General features: G+C 50.0%; 9 protein-coding genes across 9 annotated transcripts; 4 read left to right on the forward strand and 5 right to left on the reverse strand.

Moving 5' to 3' along the window:
- The first annotated feature begins 947 nt into the window (after nucleotides 1-947).
- On the forward strand, nucleotides 948-3149 carry ASPZODRAFT_160966 (hypothetical protein). Its single transcript, XM_022726494.1, has 2 exons — nucleotides 948-2226; nucleotides 2494-3149. The coding sequence occupies exons 1-2, from the start codon at nucleotides 1120-1122 to the stop codon at nucleotides 2914-2916; spliced, it is 1530 nt and encodes a 509-aa protein (XP_022578865.1). The 5' UTR covers nucleotides 948-1119; the 3' UTR covers nucleotides 2917-3149.
- Nucleotides 3150-4523: 1374 nt separating this feature from the next.
- Nucleotides 4524-7115, forward strand: ASPZODRAFT_153814 (hypothetical protein; the record flags this gene model as incomplete). Its single annotated transcript, XM_022726022.1, has 5 exons — nucleotides 4524-4814; nucleotides 4882-5806; nucleotides 5828-5969; nucleotides 6527-6629; nucleotides 6690-7115. 5 exons carry the CDS (start codon nucleotides 4524-4526, stop codon nucleotides 7113-7115), a joined length of 1887 nt encoding a protein of 628 aa, XP_022578866.1.
- Nucleotides 7116-7192: 77 nt separating this feature from the next.
- ASPZODRAFT_144932 (hypothetical protein) lies at nucleotides 7193-8483 on the reverse strand (the record flags this gene model as incomplete). The annotated part of the gene is made up of 3 exons (XM_022725056.1): nucleotides 7193-8026; nucleotides 8076-8420; nucleotides 8478-8483. The coding sequence occupies 3 exons, from the start codon at nucleotides 8481-8483 to the stop codon at nucleotides 7193-7195; spliced, it is 1185 nt and encodes a 394-aa protein (XP_022578867.1).
- A 230-nt stretch (nucleotides 8484-8713) lies between these two features.
- ASPZODRAFT_72127 (hypothetical protein) lies at nucleotides 8714-9670 on the reverse strand (the record flags this gene model as incomplete). The annotated part of the gene is made up of 3 exons (XM_022729809.1): nucleotides 8714-8776; nucleotides 8840-9400; nucleotides 9503-9670. 3 exons carry the CDS (start codon nucleotides 9668-9670, stop codon nucleotides 8714-8716), a joined length of 792 nt encoding a protein of 263 aa, XP_022578868.1.
- A 369-nt stretch (nucleotides 9671-10039) lies between these two features.
- ASPZODRAFT_135170 (hypothetical protein) lies at nucleotides 10040-11282 on the forward strand. Its single transcript, XM_022723720.1, has one exon. It carries the CDS (start codon nucleotides 10520-10522, stop codon nucleotides 10946-10948), a length of 429 nt encoding a protein of 142 aa, XP_022578869.1. The 5' UTR covers nucleotides 10040-10519; the 3' UTR covers nucleotides 10949-11282.
- Nucleotides 11283-11634: 352 nt separating this feature from the next.
- On the reverse strand, nucleotides 11635-12468 carry ASPZODRAFT_135171 (hypothetical protein). The gene has a single exon (XM_022723721.1). The coding sequence runs from the start codon at nucleotides 12425-12427 to the stop codon at nucleotides 11873-11875; it is 555 nt and encodes a 184-aa protein (XP_022578870.1). The 5' UTR covers nucleotides 12428-12468; the 3' UTR covers nucleotides 11635-11872.
- Nucleotides 12469-12593: 125 nt separating this feature from the next.
- ASPZODRAFT_780052 (hypothetical protein) lies at nucleotides 12594-13386 on the reverse strand. The gene is made up of 3 exons (XM_022730206.1): nucleotides 13377-13386; nucleotides 12960-13255; nucleotides 12594-12905 (listed from the first exon to the last, which is right to left on the reverse strand). The coding sequence occupies exons 2-3, from the start codon at nucleotides 13087-13089 to the stop codon at nucleotides 12709-12711; spliced, it is 327 nt and encodes a 108-aa protein (XP_022578871.1). The 5' UTR covers nucleotides 13090-13255; nucleotides 13377-13386; the 3' UTR covers nucleotides 12594-12708.
- Nucleotides 13387-14702: 1316 nt separating this feature from the next.
- On the reverse strand, nucleotides 14703-16027 carry ASPZODRAFT_71866 (hypothetical protein; the record flags this gene model as incomplete). The annotated part of the gene is made up of 6 exons (XM_022729789.1): nucleotides 14703-14892; nucleotides 14965-15185; nucleotides 15251-15347; nucleotides 15408-15483; nucleotides 15542-15586; nucleotides 15646-16027. 6 exons carry the CDS (start codon nucleotides 16025-16027, stop codon nucleotides 14703-14705), a joined length of 1011 nt encoding a protein of 336 aa, XP_022578872.1.
- A 4655-nt stretch (nucleotides 16028-20682) lies between these two features.
- On the forward strand, nucleotides 20683-22732 carry ASPZODRAFT_72042 (hypothetical protein; the record flags this gene model as incomplete). Its single annotated transcript, XM_022729803.1, has 2 exons — nucleotides 20683-20841; nucleotides 20900-22732. The coding sequence occupies 2 exons, from the start codon at nucleotides 20683-20685 to the stop codon at nucleotides 22730-22732; spliced, it is 1992 nt and encodes a 663-aa protein (XP_022578873.1).
- Nucleotides 22733-22775: the final 43 nt, after the last annotated feature.

Consider the following 22775-nt stretch of genomic DNA (forward strand, 5'->3'; position numbering starts at 1 on the left):
TTGGTTGTTTTTGCAGCTGCTCACTTATGACAGCTGCAGGCTCTTCAAGCGACTCGCTTGGTGACGACAGTGACGGCAAACGTGGCGCAGAGCCAATCATTTAGGTCCAGGGCTTGGGGGTTTAGGCATACAATTTTTCCCTAGTAGTAAGTAGTAAGTAGTACAGGCACTGCAAGGCTATAGGTAACTACCTACTTGATAGATAATAGTCACTCTAAATATCAGGTACTAGTAATTGTTTATTTAACCATACCTAGGTAGAGCAACTACAGTTCGTGATAATACCGGGACAAGCCACCGACGGGGACGCTATCCGGGACACTCCGTGAACCCTCCATGAACCCTCCGTGACCCTTGATAAACCGAGTAACCGCCTCCCTTACTTCATATTAACTGTACTCGTTCCCATCGAAACTGTTCCCACAGGCATGGCATCTGTAAAATTGACAACAAAAAGCTTTTCTTCGGTCTTCATAGCTATGTAGTATCCACCAAGAACGGGGGTTAAGACCGAAAGAAAGGAAAAGATGTGTCTTGATCCTGAGGAAGATAAGACCTAATATATCTTCTATTCCGGCAAACGGCAGTCTGCAGAAGACAGGTAGTTAGGTAGTTATAACTAGGTAGTTAACTAGGTAGGTAGTCAGCAGTTAGCTACGACAGTTGTACGCCCAAGAAAATATTGGATTACGTAAGTAACGAAATGCCGGGCTGGTCCAGGACAGGGGATAGATGGAGTCGGAGTCGGAATCGGAGTATCTACCTAGGTATCTGATAGCATGTAGTTTAGTCTGATTGAGCTGCCATACGCCAAGCTGTTTTTTTTTAAAAAAAGAATTTTAAATTTTTTTTAAAATTTTTATTGATTCTCAGTCATACTGTATAAATTCTATTAAAATAAATCTACTTGCTGTAGAAACATCTCATACTGTTTAAAGTCCGAGATTCTCTTACTCCAACAGGACGGTCCGCGGAGATAAGCTGAATCTGGTTTAGCGTGTCGGTGCTGACAATTTGCCGCCCGGTGACCTCAACTTTTCCCAGCCCAGGCAGGTGCAAGTCAGATTCAAGCTCTGCCCTCTCAACTCCCCCAACACCCATCCTTTTTGTGAGGTCAGAATGTCCAGCGTTGGAGCTTCGGTCTGGAGACAGGCATCGCGTGCCTACGCCCGGCGCCTGTCGTCACCGCAGCACTTCTCCCTGACTCCGGCTTTCCCTCGGGTATCTGCTGCCCGGCGGTTCTACGTGTCCGAGACCAAGGCTGCAAATGCTCAGGTAAAAGTGGACACGGTCATCAAGGAAGAGCAGAAGGCATTTGTGGATAAGACGGGCATCCAGCCGGCGAATGTCAAGCTGCCCGGCTCGGCCGTGACGGGCGATGCCTCGATGAGTCCGTCGGCCGGCATCCTCAAGCAGGCCACGGTGATGGACCAAGGCACCCGCCCCATCTATCTCGACATGCAGGCGACTACTCCGCTCGACCCCCGCGTCTTGGATGCCATGCTTCCTTACCTGACCGGCATCTACGGCAACCCCCACTCCCGAACGCACGCCTACGGCTGGGAATCGGAGAAAGCCGTCGAGGAGGCGCGAGAGCACATCGCCAAGCTCATCGGTGCCGACCCCAAGGAAATCATCTTCACCAGCGGCGCGACCGAGAGTAATAACATGAGCATCAAGGGCGTGGCGCGCTTCTTTGGCCGCTCGGGCAAGAAGAAGCATGTCATCACCACCCAGACGGAACACAAGTGTGTTTTGGACAGCTGCAGGCATCTTCAGGATGAGGGTTTCGAGGTCACCTATCTCCCCGTGCAGAGCAATGGCTTGATCCGCATGGAGGATCTGGAGGCAGCCATTCGTCCCGACACGGCCTTGGTCAGTGTCATGGCCGTCAACAACGAGATTGGCGTGATCCAGCCTCTTGACGAGATTGGCAAGCTCTGCCGCTCGAAGAAGATCTTCTTCCACACCGATGCTGCGCAGGCAGTCGGAAAGATCCCTCTTGATGTCAACAAGTCCAACATCGACTTGATGTCCATCTCGAGCCACAAGATCTACGGCCCCAAGGGTATCGGCGCTTGCTATGTGCGCAGAAGGCCCAGGGTCCGTCTTGAGCCCCTCATCACTGGAGGTGGCCAGGAGCGAGGTCTGCGCAGTGGTACCCTGGCTCCTCACCTGGTTGTTGGCTTTGGCGAGGCTTGCCGCCTCGCCTACCAAGATATGGAGGTTCGTATTTTCACATTCAACTTTTTCTCCTTTCCATTCTTTTTTTTTTTTTTTTTTTTTTTTTTCATCAGAATGCCGATAAGGATTATTTGCATAAAATCGTAATATCTGAAGAGTCAATGGGGGTAGCTGCATGCTTTTTAAGCATGTTCCCATGTCCCTGAAGTTAACGCAGGGGTAATGAATCGGCTGACGAATGTTGTCTTTTCTTTCTTGATGAGATCTGTGGTTATCTAATGAAGCAATGCTAATTGCGTCTACCTGCAGTACGATTCGAATTACGTCAACCGTCTTGCGAAGCGCTTGATGGACGGCCTTTTGTCCATGGAGCACACGAATCTGAACGGCGACCCTGATCGCCACTATCCCGGCTGTGTCAACGTCTCCTTTGCGTACATTGAAGGCGAATCGCTCCTGATGGCTCTGAAGGACATTGCGTTGTCTTCCGGCAGCGCCTGTACCTCGGCCTCGTTGGAGCCGAGTTATGTCCTGCGGGCTCTTGGCAACAGCGACGAGAACGCGCACAGCAGCATCCGCTTCGGCATTGGACGCTTCACCACCGAAGAAGAAATCGACTACGTCCTCAAGGCGGTGCGCGAGCGGGTCGACTTCCTGCGCGAGCTGAGCCCTCTCTGGGAGTTGGTCCAGGAGGGTATTGATCTGAACACCATCGAATGGAGCCAGCACTAAGTTTTTCTTTCCATTGGCCCTTTCCTGATGGCCTCCTTTCTCTATACCTTAATCTGGTGTTGCAGCGGTTCATTATTATGTGGAATGATTTCCCCGTTGGTTTCCGGCGCGGACTGGGCCTTGGTCCGGTCTGGCAGCTTCGGGTTGTTTTGGTTCGGCGTTGTGTATTACTAGTATTATTCATGTAGTTGATGGTAGTCATACGCATATATTAATTCTTAAATATCCATTGTACTCTAAAGTGATGATAGTAGGACGGAGTACAGAGTACATAGTTAGTAAGTACCGAGTACTCTATACTCCGTACTCTGTACTACTGACCACAGTGCGACCCAAATAAAAGTAGGCCACTAGTCTTAGTCATCTCTTGACCAGACCTAGAAACGATCACATCATCCATCGCATTTCTTATTTTTCTTTTCTTTTTTTTTATATTATAATTCCATGTCCTTAAAGGATATACCGAAGCCCACCATGTAGAGTGAAGTCAGAATAAACTGAGCAACGGGCGGTGCGGTGCCCCAGACGTTGAAGCAGTTCCTTGCGCATCACTGCCGTGCGCATGGGGCGGACTGGGTGTTGGCGAAATTCCCCCTCCGAGGCTTCGAGTACGGCCGATGCCCCCTCCGGTGACCGGTGAAGGGGGGCAAGGCCTGTTCCGCGTCATTCTCTAGCACCCACGCTAAGGGACTAGCGTCTGTGGGTCGTGCGTTGATCGTGGGAGGTGGCGTGTCACTAACGCAAAAGAGGCTAGTGGTACGGAGTAGTACCTTACTAATCAAAGTGGCTAGACTGTTATCAGGCTAGTGCGTATCATCTCTAGTTGGGTGTTATATGGCTGGACTGCCTTATTAATGTGACTTTGCTGTGTTCGCGCTGACTATTTCGTACCCAATTTCTAACCTTAGCAGAACTCAAGTCACATTCTATCCATGGTCGTTTGGGAGATTTCTGTACGGAGTAGGTACTTACCCAGGTACTTACCTAAGGTACTAAAGGATCCCTCGGATGTGAATCGGAGCAGGATACTCAATGACAGAATTTTCCATCGGTTATTGAGATGATGTGCTTGATGACTGTTGATATTAGTAAATTGTCATTCACAGGATAACTAACTAGTCAGTACTATCTATTGTTACCTGGGAGCTTAAACATAATGATTCGATACATGAATAATCCCTCTCATCCTGGTCAGCAATGCCATGTACCTAGGCATAATTAACTCCGTTCCTTCATTAGAAGCTGTCTTTAACCGACTTCCGTCACTCTCCGGACGGTCTTGGTCATTATTAATCCTAGCTGGGTGTATTTGAGCGTGGCGTCTCATCCCCCAGTCTGTCTTTGACATCTGTCTCCTGAGAGTTCTCAGATCTTGCCTCTTATCATCATCTGATACTCTGTCGGTCTTCAGTTCCGAGGCAAGACTGGGGAAACTTTATTGCCCTCTTTGTTAGAGATTTTGCCTCCTTCCAAACTTTTGAGGGGAAACGTCAGGGAGAGCACGTGAGCGGCCAGGACAAGTCATTGTGCTTTTTCTCGTCCTATTTACCCTTTCACTTCTCTCCTCTTCCTACCAGATTCCCCTTTTCTTTTCCTAGGGCCTTGCCATGCTTCCTCCAATTCCAGTTCTTGCAGACTACGGGATCTCCCCAGATCATGGGTTTCTCCCCTCCGAGCTACCGCTGGTTGCTCTTCCGGATCCTTACTACGCCAAGTGGGAGGCCATAGTGTCGAATTTGCAGGCCCTCCTGCTCAGCAAGAGAATCCGCAGCACCGTTGACCGGCTCCCGGTTCTCTCAACCTCATACCTGTACAACGAGAACGAGTGGAGAAGAGCATATGTTGTTCTGACGTTCATCCTTCACGGGTATGTTTGGGGTGGCGACAGGCCTGAGGAGGTATGTTTGTGTACTTGACTTTCATCTTGCCTGCTAGATTAGTCCATATTTATTAAGACTTTATTAGGTCATCCCCCCCCAGATCACTACCCCCCTGTTACAGGTCTGTGAACATCTCGAAGTGCCGCCTGTCGCGACCTACGCCTCGGTCTGTCTGTGGAATTACAAGCCAATCTTCCCGGATGAGCCCGCTGACACCCTGGAAAATCTGGCGTCTATCAACACCTTCACTGGATCTCTGGATGAACACTGGTTCTACCTCGTCTCAGTGGCCATTGAGTCCCGCGGGGCCCCCTCGATCCCCCTAATGCTGCAGGCTATTGCTGCAGCTCGCGCTGGCAACAGCGAAGTCGTGACCAAGTGCCTGCAGGCCCTGGCAGAGGTGATCGACGACGTCTGCGATCTCTTCCAACGCGTCTACGAGAACTGCGATCCCCATGTCTTCTATCACCGCATCCGACCCTACCTGGCAGGCAGCAAAAATATGGCCGACGCAGGTCTACCCAATGGCCTTCTCTACGACGACGGCACTGGAAAGAAGACCGAGTATCGTCAGTACGGAGGTGGAAGCAATGCCCAAAGCTCTCTCATCCAGTTCTTTGACATTGTGCTGGGCGTCGACCATCGGCCTACTGGCGTGACGAAGAGCGACACGGCAGTGCCGTCCAGCCAGCCTCGCCACAATTTCATCCACGAGATGCGCGAGTACATGCCTGGCCCTCATCGGCGCTTCCTGGAGCATGTCAACTCTGTCGCCAACATTCAAGCCTACGTCAAGAGCCACCAGTCGGATCGGGTGCTGTGCATCGCCTACGATGCCTGTCTGGCCATGCTGCGGAACCTGCGAGACAAACACATCCAGATCGTCTCCCGGTATATTGTTGTCAAGTCCCGGGAGGCTCGGTCGCAGTCATCCTCCGTCAGCAACGGCTTGTCGATGAACCGCCCGGGAGCCATGAACCTGGCGACCGTCCACCACGGGGATAGCAGCAGCAGCAGTAGCAAGGCGGGAGGCAACAAGAAACTAAGGGGCACCGGCGGGACCGCGCTGATCCCGTTTTTGAAGCAGGCGCGCGACGAAACGGGAGAACCCGCCATCAACAGCTGGGCCAAGCGTTTGTTGACCAACGGGCCGGGCAAGCCCGCGTTTGCCTCGTTGAGCAAGCTGGGCGAACACGCCGACGGCCACCTGGAAGTGGTCGGTCTCGCGGGCACGTGGAATGTGGATGACAGCGAGGGTGGCATTTGCCATTGGTAGTTCCTGGACCTGTTTACTCCTCTTTCTTTCTTTGCTTCTTTTTTTTCTTTTTTTTTTTTTTCTGCTTATGGCGGTTTAGCGTTACGAAGACTTTGATTAGCATGTGCATAGACTAGACCATTACATCAATTATGGCTAACAGTAGCATCACACTTGCAGTGAAATCTCACATGCTACTCCAGTAGCCCCCTACGTAAGTCCTTGATCTTGATCTACAATGACGCCATCTCCTTGATTGATGCTATCAATCTTGGAAGTATAAGATCTTGTCACGTGACCCACTGACATCACGATATGATGTCATACAGTGAAGAACTACTCCGTACAAAGTAGTATATAAACGAACAGAACAGCCAGAAGAATAGATTAACAGAGCATTCAAGCATTATAAAATCAACACATCTAATTCACAACTCATCAATTATATCTATCAATCTACCACCATGTCCGACAGCACTGCCACCGACAACTCTTCCACCCTCAAGTCGTACATCGACCAGGGAACCGGCTACGCGCAGCGCATCATCGGGTCTGTAACAGGCAACTCTTCTCAAGAGGTAAACAAATATATTTTGTACAGATAATGAAGGAATGTTTTATAAGCTAACGAATTGAAGACTGCCGGCGCCGCAACCCACGAACAAGGCAAAGCCGAACAAACCGCCTCACACACGACCGCCAAACTCGGCCCCGTAACAGTCGACCCTAACACGGGCGCGACCGCAACAGACGACCCGAACCGATCAACCGGACAATGGGACCAGACCGTGGGTTCTGCCAAAGAAAGCCTGGGCAACCTGATTGGCAACGACAGCCTGCGCCGCGCGGGACAAGAGCAGAACGCCGCGGGAAAGGAGCAAGAGGCACGCGGCCAGCTTAAAGACTGGAGCGGGGGGGTTACTGATCGGGCGGCTGGGGCGTTGGGATCCGTTGGTGCGGCGATCGTGGGAGATCGTGAAGAGGAGCAGAAGTGGAGGGATGTTCATGATGAGGGGAAGACGAGGCAGAGGGGGGCTGAGGCGGATATTCAGCGGAGGGCATAATTTTTTCTTATTAAGCTTTTGATCTTTTTTTTTATGAACATGGTTTAGTAGTGTATATATGAATGATTTATCAATTGTTAAGTATGTGTCGTGTCTATTTCCGCGTTCAAAAACCGTACAAATGCATCGCCCACTTGATCGAGAGCATAGTTCGATTTGCCTGCCTGGCCGATATACGCCCTGTTAAGCCCGATCCATTGTCTTCGCAGTCTCTGCAGACGCGGCAAGGCGAGCACCCCCCCGGCGCCGGCGAGGTCGTCTGTGGGGGTGCTCATGGCGACATGGGCGGGGACGACCACCGGCTCCGATGCCTCGGAGACGGGGATCGTGATGCGCGATCCGTCTGAGGATTGCGCCAGGGCCGCCTCGGCGGAGGGGTGGGCCTGCGTGAAGCTGCGGATGGCCGCCACGATGGCAGACGTGCGCTTCTCATACGAGTATAGTGTGTCTGAGTTGATGGCTGCGGGGAGGGCGGTCGAGACGTGTGGTTTGATCTTTGGGCGCGACAGTCCCGGTCGCCGAGCCGCCGTGGTTGTGGTTGTGCTCGCCGTGTCGGAGGTGAGCGTTGACGATGCAAGGGAGGATGTCAGCTTCGAAACGAGGCTGTTCTCGTCGGCGGGCCCGAGAGGTGTAGAGGATAGCGGTAGTCCTGTCAGTGCCGTCCAGATATCGCCGACGGGCGGTTCTGCATCTGCCCAGGGGACGGTGAATAGAGGCTTGTCCCAGCGGCTGTGCATGCTGGGTTCCTCGTATCGGAAGATGAGGTTGTTGAGAAGCTCGGGAGGGTATGCGGGTTCAAGATCTTTTTGTTCTGATGTGCAAGTCTCATCTGCCTCTTTACTCCGTTGATCTCGTTGCAGTCGGGCTTCGTTATTCGCAACGCACTGGTCGACCGGTGTACCAACGTGAACCTTTAAATGTTAGCATTGGATATTAACCCCTTTGCTTAAAATAATATACCGTGCAAGATGCTGTTCCTAATGCCTTGGCATCACACCACAGCTGGTATCTAAAACCTTTGATATAGTTCATTCCATCGAGGATCACAATGCTGTCTCGACCCAGCGCCCGCTTGGCCCGCGACGAGGCAACACCACGAGCCTCCTTCTCCGTCCGAGCATTATCGTAGACAGTGCGCGGATACGATGATGAGTCATGTGATGCAACAATGTGAATCTTATAGCGGACTCTCGACGTCTCCGGTGAAGAGGCGAAGAATTCGTCTTGAGCCTTTTCGAACAGCTCCGCGAGCTGTTTGGCGCGGTACGAAAGCCCAGAGCAGGGGTATCCGGTTAAAACAACGAGCTGGATTCAACCCCGATCAGAGATCCTCTTAGTAAAATAAAAATATGAAAGACTTACCGGCATTGTGGATAACAATACTCAAGGTCGAAACAAATGCTTGTCAGAGGCAACTTTTTTCACATCGCGGGGTTGGTGGGGCGTGGCCGATAAGCAGATAGAAAAAGAAGACAAGATAAAATTAATCTATTGCACTATTGTACGAAAGTAATCTTTGTACTGTCTTGATCTCATAACTGTTGATATATGTCGCTAATATCAGAAGCTTTTCTCTATCCAACTTTGTAGTTCCTCCTCTACAGGTGTTCCGGGGCCCATCGAAGTTCGTAACCGAAGACAGTTCTTCGCAGTCTCTCATCCTATAACAGGTAGAAATGGATTAGCGGACCTCTCCTGGAAACAATGAAAGATAGCAAACGTACACCAGGGTCCTCTTCAAATAGGACTTGGTCCATTAACTTCTCAAAGATTTTGGTCACTGTAAACCCTCCTTCTTCGGCCAAGGGGAAGAATTTCTCTGTCTTGGGCAGCAGCCACGGCTCATACGGTGTAAAGATCACCAGGGCGAGCGAGTCGGGAGACTTCTTGAGCGTCTGCTGCATGGTCTTGACCAGATTGCCATGCTCACGATGGGCATAGACCACGTCCGCCAGGATCAGCACATCGAACCCCGTAGAACCTGCCGGCAAGTACGAGAGGAGACCGTCCACCGGGTTCCCCCATTTATAGCCATCGACGTGGAGAGTGGAGGATTCGGGGATGGAAGACGTGGCTAGCGAGGCGTTGTAGCGCATGTTCTCCACGAGCTCCGGGTCCGGATAGTCGGTCATCACGACTGTGCGGGCGCCCTTGACAGCACAGACAATGCTGGGAACACCCGCAGCCGCTCCGACTTCCAGCACATCCTTCCCGTGTAGCAGTCCAGCGGCTCTCTCCTCGAGGTAGTGGGCGCTTGTCCGGCCGGCGTTCCATAAGAGATTGGCCTCCAGAGTCGGTCAGTCGAGGTGTTCACTACCTTTCCAAGCAAACAAACAAAACAAAAAAAGAGACACTTCAACGCGACTGGATCATGAGCGGTTCCGTACGTAAAGAGGGTGGCTGCCCACCAGGCGCACGCGGACGACGTGGCCATCGAGCATTTGGTGCTCTGCAAAAGTTGGCTCCTGCTCTGGCTGATAGAAGCCTTCTGGGTCTTCGAACAGACCTCCCACCGCGAGGTCTTCCACCCGGCTGTCGTCATCCAGGTTTGCCATACTCTTGAGCAATAATCAAAGCAATCTGGCCGAACAATTCTTCTCCCAATAATCTCATGAATTCCTTCTCCATCCGATTGTGGTGGGGGAAGGGGGGATTTTCTTCCATAAACGGTCTAGCGTACTTCGATAAAAAAAACCCATGTCACATGATATAGATCACATGACTTCCGCGTTGGCGTTCCGAACCGAGGCTTGCCCTCTTACGGAGTAGTGCTCCGTACAATACCAAAACGGTCATATACCCGCTAAATCGGTCTGGGGCTGCGGGGTGAGACGGTTTACCGTACAGAGAGATATACATGCAGGTAATTATTGGCCCCTCTGTTTAGCCCCCCCATGCTTCCTCTCTCATCTTGCCTGGCCTTTCTTTGTACCACCTTCCGGGGATAAGCGCCAGCCTTATCAACAGCTGGTCTTGTTGAGTGTCCTCAGTCAGTGTAATATTTTATTGAGCGTTATCCCCTCTGATATTTTCTCGTTTTTGTATCTCAACTTTCCATCATTTATCGGGTGAACGACGAGAGTTTCCCCTCTCCACACGTCATCTACTACAGAGCCCTGGGTCTCAACCCCACGAGCCGTTAGCTTGAGACATCGCTCTTACTCCTCTTCATCCTTACTTCTATCCTCCGTCCACGTCACGCCCTTGGTGGTGCTGTCTCTTCGTCATCCGGCCTTGACAAGTCGATCTAGTGCGGGGAAGAGTAGTTATCGTGAAGTAATTACTCCTCTGGACCTACTTCCACCAGGGTGCTCCACCTGTGTCAGGCCATATACATATCGTTTGGCCTTATCTACGCTTCACGTCGGCCCTTGCCAAGTCCCTTTCGCTTTGCACCCTACACGATGGATCGAAACCTGAGAACTACCTATAACCTGCGATCGCTGAACCCGTCCAATCCAGTGATTTCCACATCAACAACATCATCCCATAATACCGACAACACCGACCAAACGTCTGGTTCACTGGCTTCAACAACCTCAAAGAACGATGGCCCACAGATGATGGGCGGACAGCATCAGACAGTTTATCATCATTATCACCAGCAGCATCATTATCATCATCAAAACCATCAAGCACAAGCCAAGACAGTGCAAGCTCCCGGTGTTATCGCTCCCTCTGCCATAGCCGCAGCGTATCCCCATAAGATCAATGGGATGGGCGGGCCAACTGCAACCACGCCGTTCTTGCAGGACCTCAAACTCGTGGCGGAGGCGGCGAAACGAGCTCAAATGTCGGTTGTCACGCGTGATCTAGAGAGCGTCACTCTCTAGGCTTCAGACTCTCGAGTCGGAGTCGGACCAGAGACTTTTTCCCTCTTCTTTCCCTTTCCCTTTCTCCCTATATATATATATATATAATATATATTACTATTGAAGCGAGCTGGTCTACCGAGGATCGGAGTATGGAAAGTGGAGCATGAAGATTTTACGAACACGAACCTAGCGACGACATCATATTGTTTACTTTTCTTTTCTTTTTTCTCTTTTTTTTTGGTAGTTGGGACTGGCGCAGGCAATCTTTCGATGGATACATCGCTTACAGAGCAACCAGACTACCTTTGCTATTAATCATCTAGTTATGGAGTTCACTTACGTAGTACCCAACTATTATAAACAAATATTGTTCCAAGATGTTTCATAGCTGAACCTCGGTACCTAAAAGCTGACGACATCAGGATTTACATTTGAAACACCACTTATGGCTAGGTAGTCTATGTAGTTACATAATTATAGGCACATAACTAGGAATGGTTGTACGCGTCGTCGTGGCTGCGCATATATGTATGTATGTATGTATGTATGTACATGGCTATTTCTGGGTACCAGGTAAGGTACGTGTTTCACAACACGTAAGTTGATCTGCATCTAGTTCAACTCTATTTATTCTCATTACTTATTACTTATTCATAAGTGATTTCATGGGTATCTACCAATAGATAATAGTATTGTATTAGGAACCATCCAGTAATCATATGTACAGGGCCAGACTGTCAATGCCATTAAGTAGTAGTAAAGAATGAAGAGAGAGGGGGGGAAAGCGAGAGAACCGGCAATAGAATTGCAATAATTGATCAAAAAGAAAAGAAAAAAGCACGAAAAAAATGATCGAATTGATGACTCCGCCAGATTATGCTCAATGAACCAGCCGTGACTCCTAAACAACTTTTCCCCCCTATGTTAACCCATCTTGCAGATCTAGATTCCATTCGACGAGCCGATAAGATTCGGCGTGGAGATGCTGGCACTCTGTGAAGTCTGGGGCCCCTTCCGGCGGATGAACGAGCCGCGCAACATGCTCAGCCGGCGTCTAGGTTTGCGCAGGTCCATTGAGAAGAGGGAGTTTGGCCGCGACGAAGACGGCGGCGGCGGGTGCGAACTCTGCGGACGGACGGATGCCTCTTCCTCTTCCTCCTCTTCTGGATGCGTTTGTGGCGGAGACAGCAGGGTCGGCTGGGACAGGTTTGCGCCGTCGAACATGAAGACGGAGGTGCGCTTGCGGATCTTGTCGGCTGCGAGACGCGGGTCCAGCTCCTCTTTGATATCGCCGAGGGCGTAGGACATGCGGTTGATCAGCCGCGGCTGCTTCTGGGTGACGGACGGCGAGCGTTGCACGAGGCCAAACACCTGCAGCGGAGTCGAGTCCGGGATCTCATCATTCAGTGGCGAAGAGTAGTACCGCCGGATGTGCACCCGGGGGCGCGGTTTCCGAGTCGGGAAGGGATATGGAGCGGTTCCCGAGGGGGAATTCATGGGTGAGACGGGCGATGACCGCGATGACCCGGTAGGAGAAGGTGTCGACATGCTGTGTATATATATATATGGAAAAGAGATGGGGAGGGGGGATGAGATGAGATGGTTATCGGGGGAGGGGGGGTGAGAATGGAAACAAGAGTATATATATAGATATGAAGTCACTGGTACTCCGTAGTAGAAATAAGGTAAGGTAAGTTTGAGTTATAGCTACTAGTTATGCAGTAGCTGATCAATCCAGTTGATGCGAGAGGAGAACGAAAAGGGAAAAAAAAGATCTGTCAAAGATATATATTTACGAGTGATCTTCTGAGAGATGAGCTGTAAGCGAATGGATAAGAACGATGCCTGCTAGAGGACGTAGAAAAAAAATACAGTAGGTGTTCGAGAGGAAGACGGGGAGGAGGGAGAAAAAAAAAGAAACAACAATGGCCGGAAATGGAGACGCAGAGGACCCCGACCCCAAAATGGAAGAACCCTGACTTATTATTAGCTAGCGAGGACTAGCTATTCAGGGCGTAGTACTACTTACAAGTTCCTTCTCCGTATTGCCGCAAAACAGGGGCATTTTCCCTAGGTAGGTACCTTGTTACCGTTGTACGATGGGGATTCATGCATGCTGCGGAGTACCAGAGCCACTGGTTCATGTCTGTTATGAGCATTGGCTGAGCTCTCCTGTCATCCGGTGACGGCGTGTAAACCTGAGACGCCGATGGAGCTCAAACCGTGGGTTGAAAGGGATTTCCTGATTGGATCTCCATGAGCTCGGTATTAGGGAATATTCTCGAGATGACGCGGCATCGTTCCACGGTGGAGAAACAATAAGAACTAAACAGTTAGCTCAGGGCTGCAACTATTTATTATTACAGTGTATAAGCCACTGCCTGTTAGGGTTACGATGCTCATACTTACCTAGTAGTTAAATACCTATGTAGTAGAGTGTGCTTACCTAGGTAGGCACTTCGTACAAAGCCTAGGTAGCTCTGTACCTTGGGTACCTAGGTAGTTCTGGCAGTCGAGTGAATACTCATTCCGATTGACTAGCTTCGGCTGTTTTGGTTCATCACAGCAAGGTGAGGGAAGGACCTCGGAAGCCCCGGTCCATAATATTATGAGCAACTAGTCAACTGCCAAGTTAAGCTGACTGGACATTATTATGTTTCCTGCTATTAATACGACTGGATGGAGGAGCAGGTGGAGCAGTACTCTGAAAGAACAGATCTCCATTGGTGGGACAAGCTTTTTTTTTGGAGCAAAGTGATGCAATTCCCCTTACTTTGTGGGGAGCTGGTAAAAAAAAAGCCCCCATCCGTGTCCGAAGTAGGCATTCTGTCGGTGGTGACTGGTAAGGTATGTGGTAGCTGCTTCGGAGTGGACGACGGCTGGAGAAGTTTAGACTGAGGTTCGCCAGGTTGTTTGGAACAGTTCCTGAATCAATGAATCTTAAAAGTTAAGTAGTTAATGCTGATTTGTCTTCTCCTTATCGTTCATTCCGATTGGTCTGAGATTGGAGCCTTGACGCTTGAAGGGCTTAGCTACTGGTTGAAGAAGAACCAACTAATAAGAACTTGGGAGTTTGGAAATTTTGAAGAATTGTAGAGTCACGTGTGTGGTCCGCCGATTCGGGATCTTAGGGCACAAGATTAGGGCTGCCGGGGGGGAGTGACCTTTAGCTGGCAGTTGCCGCGTTGGGTCCTTGAGACGCTCGGCTTCGTCTTTTTTTGGCAGTTCCTCCTACAGACCTGAGTACAAAGATCACTCACTCCGTTGAGTATACAAATTCGGTCGATGGCGCGAGACTAAAGCAAGGGGGAGGCTATTATCCATCATGATCGGATATGTTCCACGGGCAAGACTGCTTACTGCATTGTGGGCGGGTTGGCTACTATACTATTCGACGGCTTGTGTCGCCGTGTAAGTCAGCACAGTAGACTCAGCTACTTTGAATACGACACCAAAAGAGTCTTTGAGTCCGCAAATCGCCTTCTTCACCGACTGCCCATGCTAGCAGCAACACCAACGCAAAGTTCTCCAGTTCAAACTACAAGTACTAATCTAAGAGGTTACTCTAAATGGAACAGCTAGTCTATTCGTTTGACCATAGAGCAATCATGAATGCATTCATCTCATCTTCGCCTGAACGACCATGCCGGATATACGGAGTATTCCGTGTGCTATGCTATCGAATACAAAGGTCCGATACAATCCTCCATCACATGACAAAACGCAAATTGGTATCTAGGTATATCGTTAGCCTCGATTAATTTTTTCTTTTTCACTTCAATAAGGACTTACCTAAAGGATGACTACAGCTCAGCTGTGGTTTCTGGGTGTATTTCCCTTCTAACTCGGACCGGATATTGTTCAAAAGCTGGAGGTAGCTCTGGTGAGGCGCCTGCTGCAGGGTCTTGATAAACGCCCAGCTGAGAGCGCCTCTTGCTTCGCCGTCTTGGAACGTATCGGCTCTACATTACATCATTAGTAAAGAAGATCTGAGAAGAAAAAGCGTGGAGATGGGGAGGAAGGCAGTATCGTACGATGTCTGAGTGTCTTTGGAACCGGAAAACATGACCACATCTGCCGGAGAGGTCTTGGTCATGACGGTTCGCTGTCTGGCGGCATCTCCACGCGTGGCTTTCTTGAGGAAACCCATGGCTGTCGAGGCCATGCCGGAAAAGTCACCGTTTCCGTAAGAGCTGATAGCGCTGAACAGATCTTGAGCGGCTTCTTTGGCGAGATTAGGCTCTTTGAGGATACCCTACGCAAACAAGTCAGAATGAGAGAGTGGGGGGGAGTTGCTAATTCTTGATTTGCAAGACGAACCTGGGTGGAATAAACGTAGGGCAGGTCAAGAGCAGTGCCAGAATGACACGAGTCGAATATGGCTGTCAGTCTAACGCCCGGTTGTAAGGGGCGAACCCTATAATCGATTAGTATCGATGGGAAAACGAATTCGAGAGAAGGGTCGAGGGGAACCAACATGATCGCGTGCATGTCGTCGTCTACGATATGTCCTGTAGTCCGATAGTCGACGGGGTAAATCACATCATCGTATCCTGCCACGTATTAGTATCAGCATTCTCGCAAGTGCTTTGTACGTAATAGGTATCTTACCGTCATCCTCATCCCCGTCAAGATCCGGCGTCCGACCACCGTGCCCTATTGAAATCAGAATCAACCACAATATATAAAGGACTCCGAGAGAAAGAAAAACGTACCGGAATAATGACAGAACAGCGAATCATTGGGCTTTGCATCCTTCACCAACCACTGCATGGCGCGGAGAATATTCGCCTTGGTCGGGATGCTCATGGGATTTTGCTGGTCGTCGGTGAGGATGACCATGTCCTCCCTGCGATATCCATACCTCTCGTGCAAGAAATTAGACATTCTCGCGACATCGTTGATACAGCCCTTGAGTGCGTTCGGCTGGCCAATATAGTTGATACCGATGAGCAACGCCTTGCGACGACCAGTGCATGTCGAGTATTGAAACTGATAGTTGGCGGGGGCACCCTGACCGAAACTCTGGGCACCTTGGGGCGGCGGCGGAGGAAGGTTTGGGTTCGACGGGTTACTCCATGTTCCTACACCATACATTAGAAAATAGATAGGAGAAATGTTTAGTATCTGAGATGCTGCTTACTCGGGTGACCAGAAGAACTCAGGCTGTTTTGATGCGCACGGTGGTAGGGAGAAGGCGCCTGGGGGGGAGGGGTCGGCGTATGGTGATAAGCTTGCTGGCTGTATGGCGAGGGCACCGGCGTTGGGTAACTGCCTGGGACTGGCGGAGGGCCTGGAGGGGGACCTGAAGGGGGACCTGAAGGAGGGCGGTGGGGAGCTCCAAACGAGGGACTTGGCGAATGACCTGGCGGTGGAGGGCCTGGAGGCGGACGATGAAGGTGCTGCTGGTGATAAACTTGGGGTGGTGGTGGTCCCGGAGGTGCATGCCACTGCTGCTGCTGTGGCGGCGGGCGCTGCTGGAGATGATGCGGCGGGGGATGCGCTGGAGGAGCATGGCGACCTCCCCAACCGGGCGGAGGTCCCTGAGGTGGATGGCCGTGCATAGGCTGGCGATGGTGTCGTTTTAAGTATGAGGATGTTTCTTTTTTTTCCCTTCTCACTTCTTTCCCCGAGCCGATCGATGATTTTGTATCCGCGGTTCGGTGGTATGAGCGACTGGAATTCAGCTGCCGACAAACACTAGGTGCCAGGTAGTTATGGTGAATGAAAGAATAAGTGTAAGAGATCAAAGTCGACTTCAAAGTCTTAACGAAAGAGATCCGGAGTGAAAGACGACGCCCTTTTTAAAGATCGTAACCCGTTGGGGGTTTCAGTAGTGCGGAGGGGCGTCACGGGCCCGACAAGGGCTGGCTGACTGAGAAGTTCTTTTTGACTCGAGTTGCCCCCTCCCTTCTTCTTCTTCTTCTTCTTCTTCTTCTTCTTCTTCTTCCTCTTCTTCTAGCGGTGATGATATCCCACTTAATCCCACTCTTTGCCTCCACGGCGCAGCAGGGCGTTCTTTCTCCGTCTATCTGCGAGTCTCTATTGGCAAACCAGACTCCCACTTTTCCTCCAACCACTCGTTCGCACGGGGTGCCTGACTCTGTCTGCACTGCACACCGCCCTGTTACTTGTTCTTCCTCGACAGGAAATGTTCGGGAAGTTTCCGTTGGGGCTGAAGGGGGCGACCGACGTCAACAATTTTAGGCATCCACGATTCCTGAGATCGGCAAAGTGGACATTCCACGTCAAGTGCCGAATTGCCGAGTTAGTCTCCTCGGTAGGGCTGATTGAGTGGATAAAGTCACTACTACGGAGTACATACTACATAACTACGGAGTATAACTACTACATAGTACATAAGGTATGCTCCAGAGTAAACAGCCAACTGACTAGTAACTACTGCATAGTAGCCCAAACATAAACTACACTAAGTTAGGTAGGTTGTTTTTTGTTAAGTGCGTTGGATGGATAATTTCTCCGACAGCCATTATAGGACTAGTGCAGCCATATGTGATGATTAGAGACTTATTTGTATATGATTGGTCTGATCCTGCTGTTACTAACAGGTTAGGTACCTACCTAGGTACCTAGTACTGCTCAGGCGGGGTTTATAAGGGTACAATGCACTGTCTGCTTACCTTTGCAGTCCTACGGCTCTCACGCCTGCCCTAGCTAATTCACTAACCCTCGGCCAGACCGTCAATGTCACTTCCGCGACTGTCGCTCGACGGGTGGAACTGGGGGTTGAACGACGATTTCATAGGGTCCCTCTTGACTATATCTCATTCCCTGCTGTTACTTACTGACACTTACACGAGCTTGTGTGTTCTAGTATAAGATAACCAGCAGACGTGTTCAACCCTGGCTTCTGGATCCGGACGGTTGGCGCGGATGACAATATTGACGCAGTACATCTACGACTACTAGTTAACCAGTACAACTAGTACGCATCACCTAAAAAATGATAATGGTACATCCTTGAGCACAGGCAGGTATCGACGGGCTGCTGCTTCTCGAGCTGAGCGTCTGGCTGTGTCGGAGCAACGACAGCACCAACCACAGCCACAGCAGCAGCAGTACCACCCCAGGCAGCATGAAGATGGAAGAGATACTCGTTATACTTCTCTCGAGGTGAGGGAGCTGGATGGACAACAGCGGTACTTCGTACCCGGAGCTGCGATAAAGACCGTGGTGGATACTGTTCAATCAAATCAAGGCAATAAATAAGCGAGTATAATCTAATCATTAATAAAATAAAGTGTAATACTATCAACAAGGCTGTAATTAATATTAATAATAATTTCTTTAGAGCCTCATTTCAGTGAGTCCAGAAGTACTCCGCACCTGCGGGTGGCTACGGATCCTTACGCAGGAACATCCTGGTCCGTCTCAGGGGAACTGGGATGGCACATCCGGGAACTGGTCGTCTTGGCTTCCTCTTCCTGCGCGGTTATACGGAATTACAGACCACTCACTTCTTCTCCGCTCCATCTCGTCTCACCAGGCTGCATACAGTGTACAGGGTTAAATAGCCATGGATGTGAAACCCATGCTTGGAATACAGTCTAGACTCTAGAGCCTTGCTTGCTGACCAGATCTGAATAGGAATACGAGAATTCAGACCTAGACTGCTCTGGACTCTATCGGAATGTGGAAGGATGCTGGGCCTGGATTTAAGCAATTCGTATCTATTGGAGCACTGTATGAAGAAGAATCGTCGGATCTTTTTTTTTTCAAAGGACGGGAAAAGTCCTGCTACTTCCTAGATTCTAATATGTTTTTCTATAATTTCTATAGGTTTTAATATCAAAATCATATTTTACTCTTCTTCCATATTAGTGCTCATTTCGTGGAATATGGCTTTGAAATCGTATTTAGAGGTCTTTGCATTCCCCTAAACCCTAACCCTTATCTCGAATTAGTATTATGAGTAAACCCATTAGAAATGATAGGTGTAAGAATTGAAAAGTAATATATCAATGATAATATCTTTGCATGCGGCAAATTGCGTTCGAAATGTAATTCCATCGAAAAGCAAACCGGTCATTTGAAGACAAACAAAACAGTCCACCGGATACACCTGGAACGCTAACCGGTGTTGGGGTCTGCAAGTAGAATTCGATCCAGGATCGGGACTAGGTAGGGTTTATATTGTGGGAAGAAAAAGCAACCCGGAATCGGTCCGCTGCAGCCGCTTGGGCCGCAGTAGGCGATGCTCTGCTGTGTCTCATATGAGATAATATGGCAGACGTGGATTGAAGTTTTTGAAGTCGGTGTCGGATCAGCTGCAATGGCTTGAAAAGACGGACCAAAAGAAGCCATATGCTTGCGCCACTTGCAGCTTGGACAATACACTTGGCTAGTGGGCTATACTCCGTAGACTCTATACGGAGTAGAGAAGGGTTCATTACTCCGTAGATCATCGTATAAGCCAACTCATAATGCGCTGGTCTGAGTAATGGCTTCGAGGAGTTTGCAGATGCAAGCTGCCGGAGAGAGTTAAGACATGTCTCTCACTGGTTTATCTAAATGGTACACAGTAACTACTGTATGCTCGCAGGATTCACCAAACACAAGAATCGCCTGGGTATCAATGCGTTAAGCCAGCAAGGTGGCGGTCTCTTGATGGGCAGCTGTCTATTATTTCCTTAGACGGGTGTGTTTTCCTGAGAACGTCTGTTAGGATTCTTCTCACCGGTTAGCTAGTTGCAGAAATAATGCATAAGGACAGCAATACTGGAGTCATCAGTCAAGTTTCAACTGCATCAAAGCAAGAATTTTTGTCAAACTGCGTGCGTCAAGTCTTGTTTACCTGTCGAGAAGGTAAGAGTTTCGTCACTTTGTTGCTGGTTGTTGAGTGGTGCTAAAGAGCCTCACTCAGGGGGAAGGGAACATGCCCCACGACAACCAGACCTGACCCGCTGAGCGGCCTGTGAAACAAACACAGTCCATGTTTAATTGGTAACCGGTGATCGGGCTGAGAAGATTCAACAAAAGGTTTACGGGGTAAGACTCTCAAGGAGTGAACTTTGCAATTGAGGGTGGTTGGGAGACGCGAATCAAGGGAAGCGAAGTTGGGGCTCAGCCAGCCTGGGAGGCCCGTGACTCGTCATCTCCAAGCCTCAAGGCTTTTTTGAGCCTCATCATTCCAACTCCGGTTTCGACCGCTTTATTCACTCTCACTCCAAAGTCTAGTCTACACGCTTTCCACGCTGCTTTGGATAAGTGGCCTAATCGTTTGAGCCGCAAGTTATTCTACCACCCATTCACAACCGGGTTCTTGCCAGGATTACTACCATTGCCGCTGGGTTGGAATGCCTGTCCGTAGGGATGCCGGAGTCAATGCTGCAAAGAGAGGTAATTTCTCCACTAGGTTGGGTTCCACTGACTAGTTAGTATGTAACTAACACTAACTAACTACCTAGGGATTGGAGATATCTTGAGCATATTCAGGAGCCGGGCAGAGCCAATAATGACCCAGAGTCACAGCCGCATGGTCAGGTTATATTTATCAGGACTAGCATTCTTTAACGCCACTGCGGCTCTTTCCTGACATGAAGTGTCAAAATAGAAAGATATCATGTCCATGGTTTGTTTTTTCTTCATTGCATTTTATTTACGACATAGTTTCTAATGTTAATTAGGAGACTTGGCTGTCCCACTATCCCTTCACTACTATATACTCTTATCCCCTGCTACAATTTTGACAAGTTAACTGGAAGTTTCTCCTGTAACTGCAACACACAAGTATGACGGAGCAAAAAGGGAGGCTGGATACTCTCCCTTTTGACGTTTTATACCAGATTGTGTTGAGTCTAGACGATCAGGATTACAACAATCTTAGCTGGGTGAACAAAAACCTCAATGTGCAGCTGCGCAATGAGTATCTGGCGAAGAAGATTATTGACGTAAGTACTCAGAAGATTCTCTTGTGTTGTGGTGAGAAATCTAACAGTTTTATCTTAGCGATACGTGTTGCATACAAAGGAAGGGAAACAGGCTGTCAGAGGGAAGATCACATACCGACAGGCCCTGAGCCATTCGCATTGTATCAAAGAGGCCTTTGCTACCGGGCAGCCATATTTGGCCACGATCTTGGGCCACGGGACTGATTTTTTGTACAACGCTGGCGTCTTATGTTACTTACGCAGTGACACCGAGATTCGTGTGCTCAACGTCCACGAATCCGGTGAGACGGAACAAGTCATCAACCTGGAGCGTGTCATGGCTCGTATTACAAGGGATCCGACAACACCCCGCCTGGAAACTACCTTGCTATATTACAACGAGGGAGGCTTGTCAATACTGGTCAAAAATATAATGACGAGAACCAAGTACATGGTGCTGCTGGATGTGCAGCCGAATGTAAAGACAGGAAGGCTGCGCTTTTGGTCCTCGGTGCATGCCAATGAACGAACCTGGGCTCGTCACAATCGCACATTTCTCTGGTGGGGGGCCTATCATGAATATTACCATGATGAAGACTACAATCAATGGGCCATAGGCTGTGCCCATCTTGAAACAGGCCGTCCTATCACTTGCGATCCGATGCCCCTCCCATATTTCTACTCGGCAGGCGAGGTGGGCCAGAATATCTGTTTCGAGATGCATGGCAATGACCTCTTTGTGGTGAGCAACCTGGTTGAACTGCAAGCGAAAAAGCTTCAGCGGACCTCTTGCTATTCCTGGACCTGTCTCTCTCCCGCCCATCTGTTGGGTCAGTCCAAGATCTGCAGGTATTACGCCTGGCGCCGCCACCATGAAGAAGGTCCCATAAATGACACTTGGACAGATCTGTCCCTCGAGACTGACGAGGCTACTGGCCGAATGCTCATAATTGAGGGTCGCAGCGAATGGAGGAATGGTGGCAGTGTGCAATGCCGTACCTATTATCAACATGCACTTCCGTTTCCCGAGGAGATCTGCTCATCAGATGGAAATAAGGGGAAGGGGAAAGGTAAAGAAACAGGAGCAAGTGCCTTATCTGAGGAGGCATTCAGCAATACGGAGCCGAGAATCCGCCTCCCACGCCATTGCCATTCAGAATACGACGTCATCGACGACATGTCCCAACGGCGAGACTTTATTCTCGCCCGAACAAAGCACCACTCCTACAACCTATCCTCCTCCTCCTTTGTCGATCTGGTGAACGACCTCGAGACGGTCCCCAACAGCATGCACCCTCGAGACTGCCTGCGTCTGCGGATCGCGTCTCGCAAGCGCAAGCGTCCCGTTGACGAGGACGGTGAAGAGGGCAGGCCTGGCATGCTGTACTGCCGGGAGACTGACGAAGAAAGTGGTGTGCCGATCCAGTTCAGCGACGAACGGTTCGTCTCGCGCGGCGTCCAGCTATGGCCGCCTACCTCTGCGCCCGCTGAGCTGAAGCGCCTCCTGTGTCCTAATGGGGACACTAGGGACGTGCGTGCCTGCGCGGATGAGCGATCCATCATCTACTCGATCAATGACAGCACCGTCGACCCACGGTGCAACCAGCCGAAGCAGCTTAAGCGGCTTGTCCTTCTCAGCTTTGATCCTCACATCAGATTCCCGAACATGAAACCGCTACAGCTACACACCAACCAGCAACCTTCTACTCCGGCCTCGCCTTCATCATTCTCTTCCTCCTTCTCGTCCACTTCTTCTTCTACTACTACTACCTCTACCTCTACCGATTACTCTAGCCAGATGACAGGACCCTGGCTCTCGAATCTGTATCCAGAAAGACAGCCCTCAAAGTCTCTCCGACAGGAACCAGCGATGCACATGTACATTCGTGATGGGTTCAGGTTCCCCCGATGAAACTTGAAGCAAACAAAGCAATCAATCAATCAGATCCTTTAAG

Source organism: Penicilliopsis zonata (genome assembly GCF_001890105.1).
Source record: "Penicilliopsis zonata CBS 506.65 unplaced genomic scaffold ASPZOscaffold_14, whole genome shotgun sequence".
Classification (NCBI taxonomy): domain Eukaryota; kingdom Fungi; phylum Ascomycota; class Eurotiomycetes; order Eurotiales; family Aspergillaceae; genus Penicilliopsis; species Penicilliopsis zonata.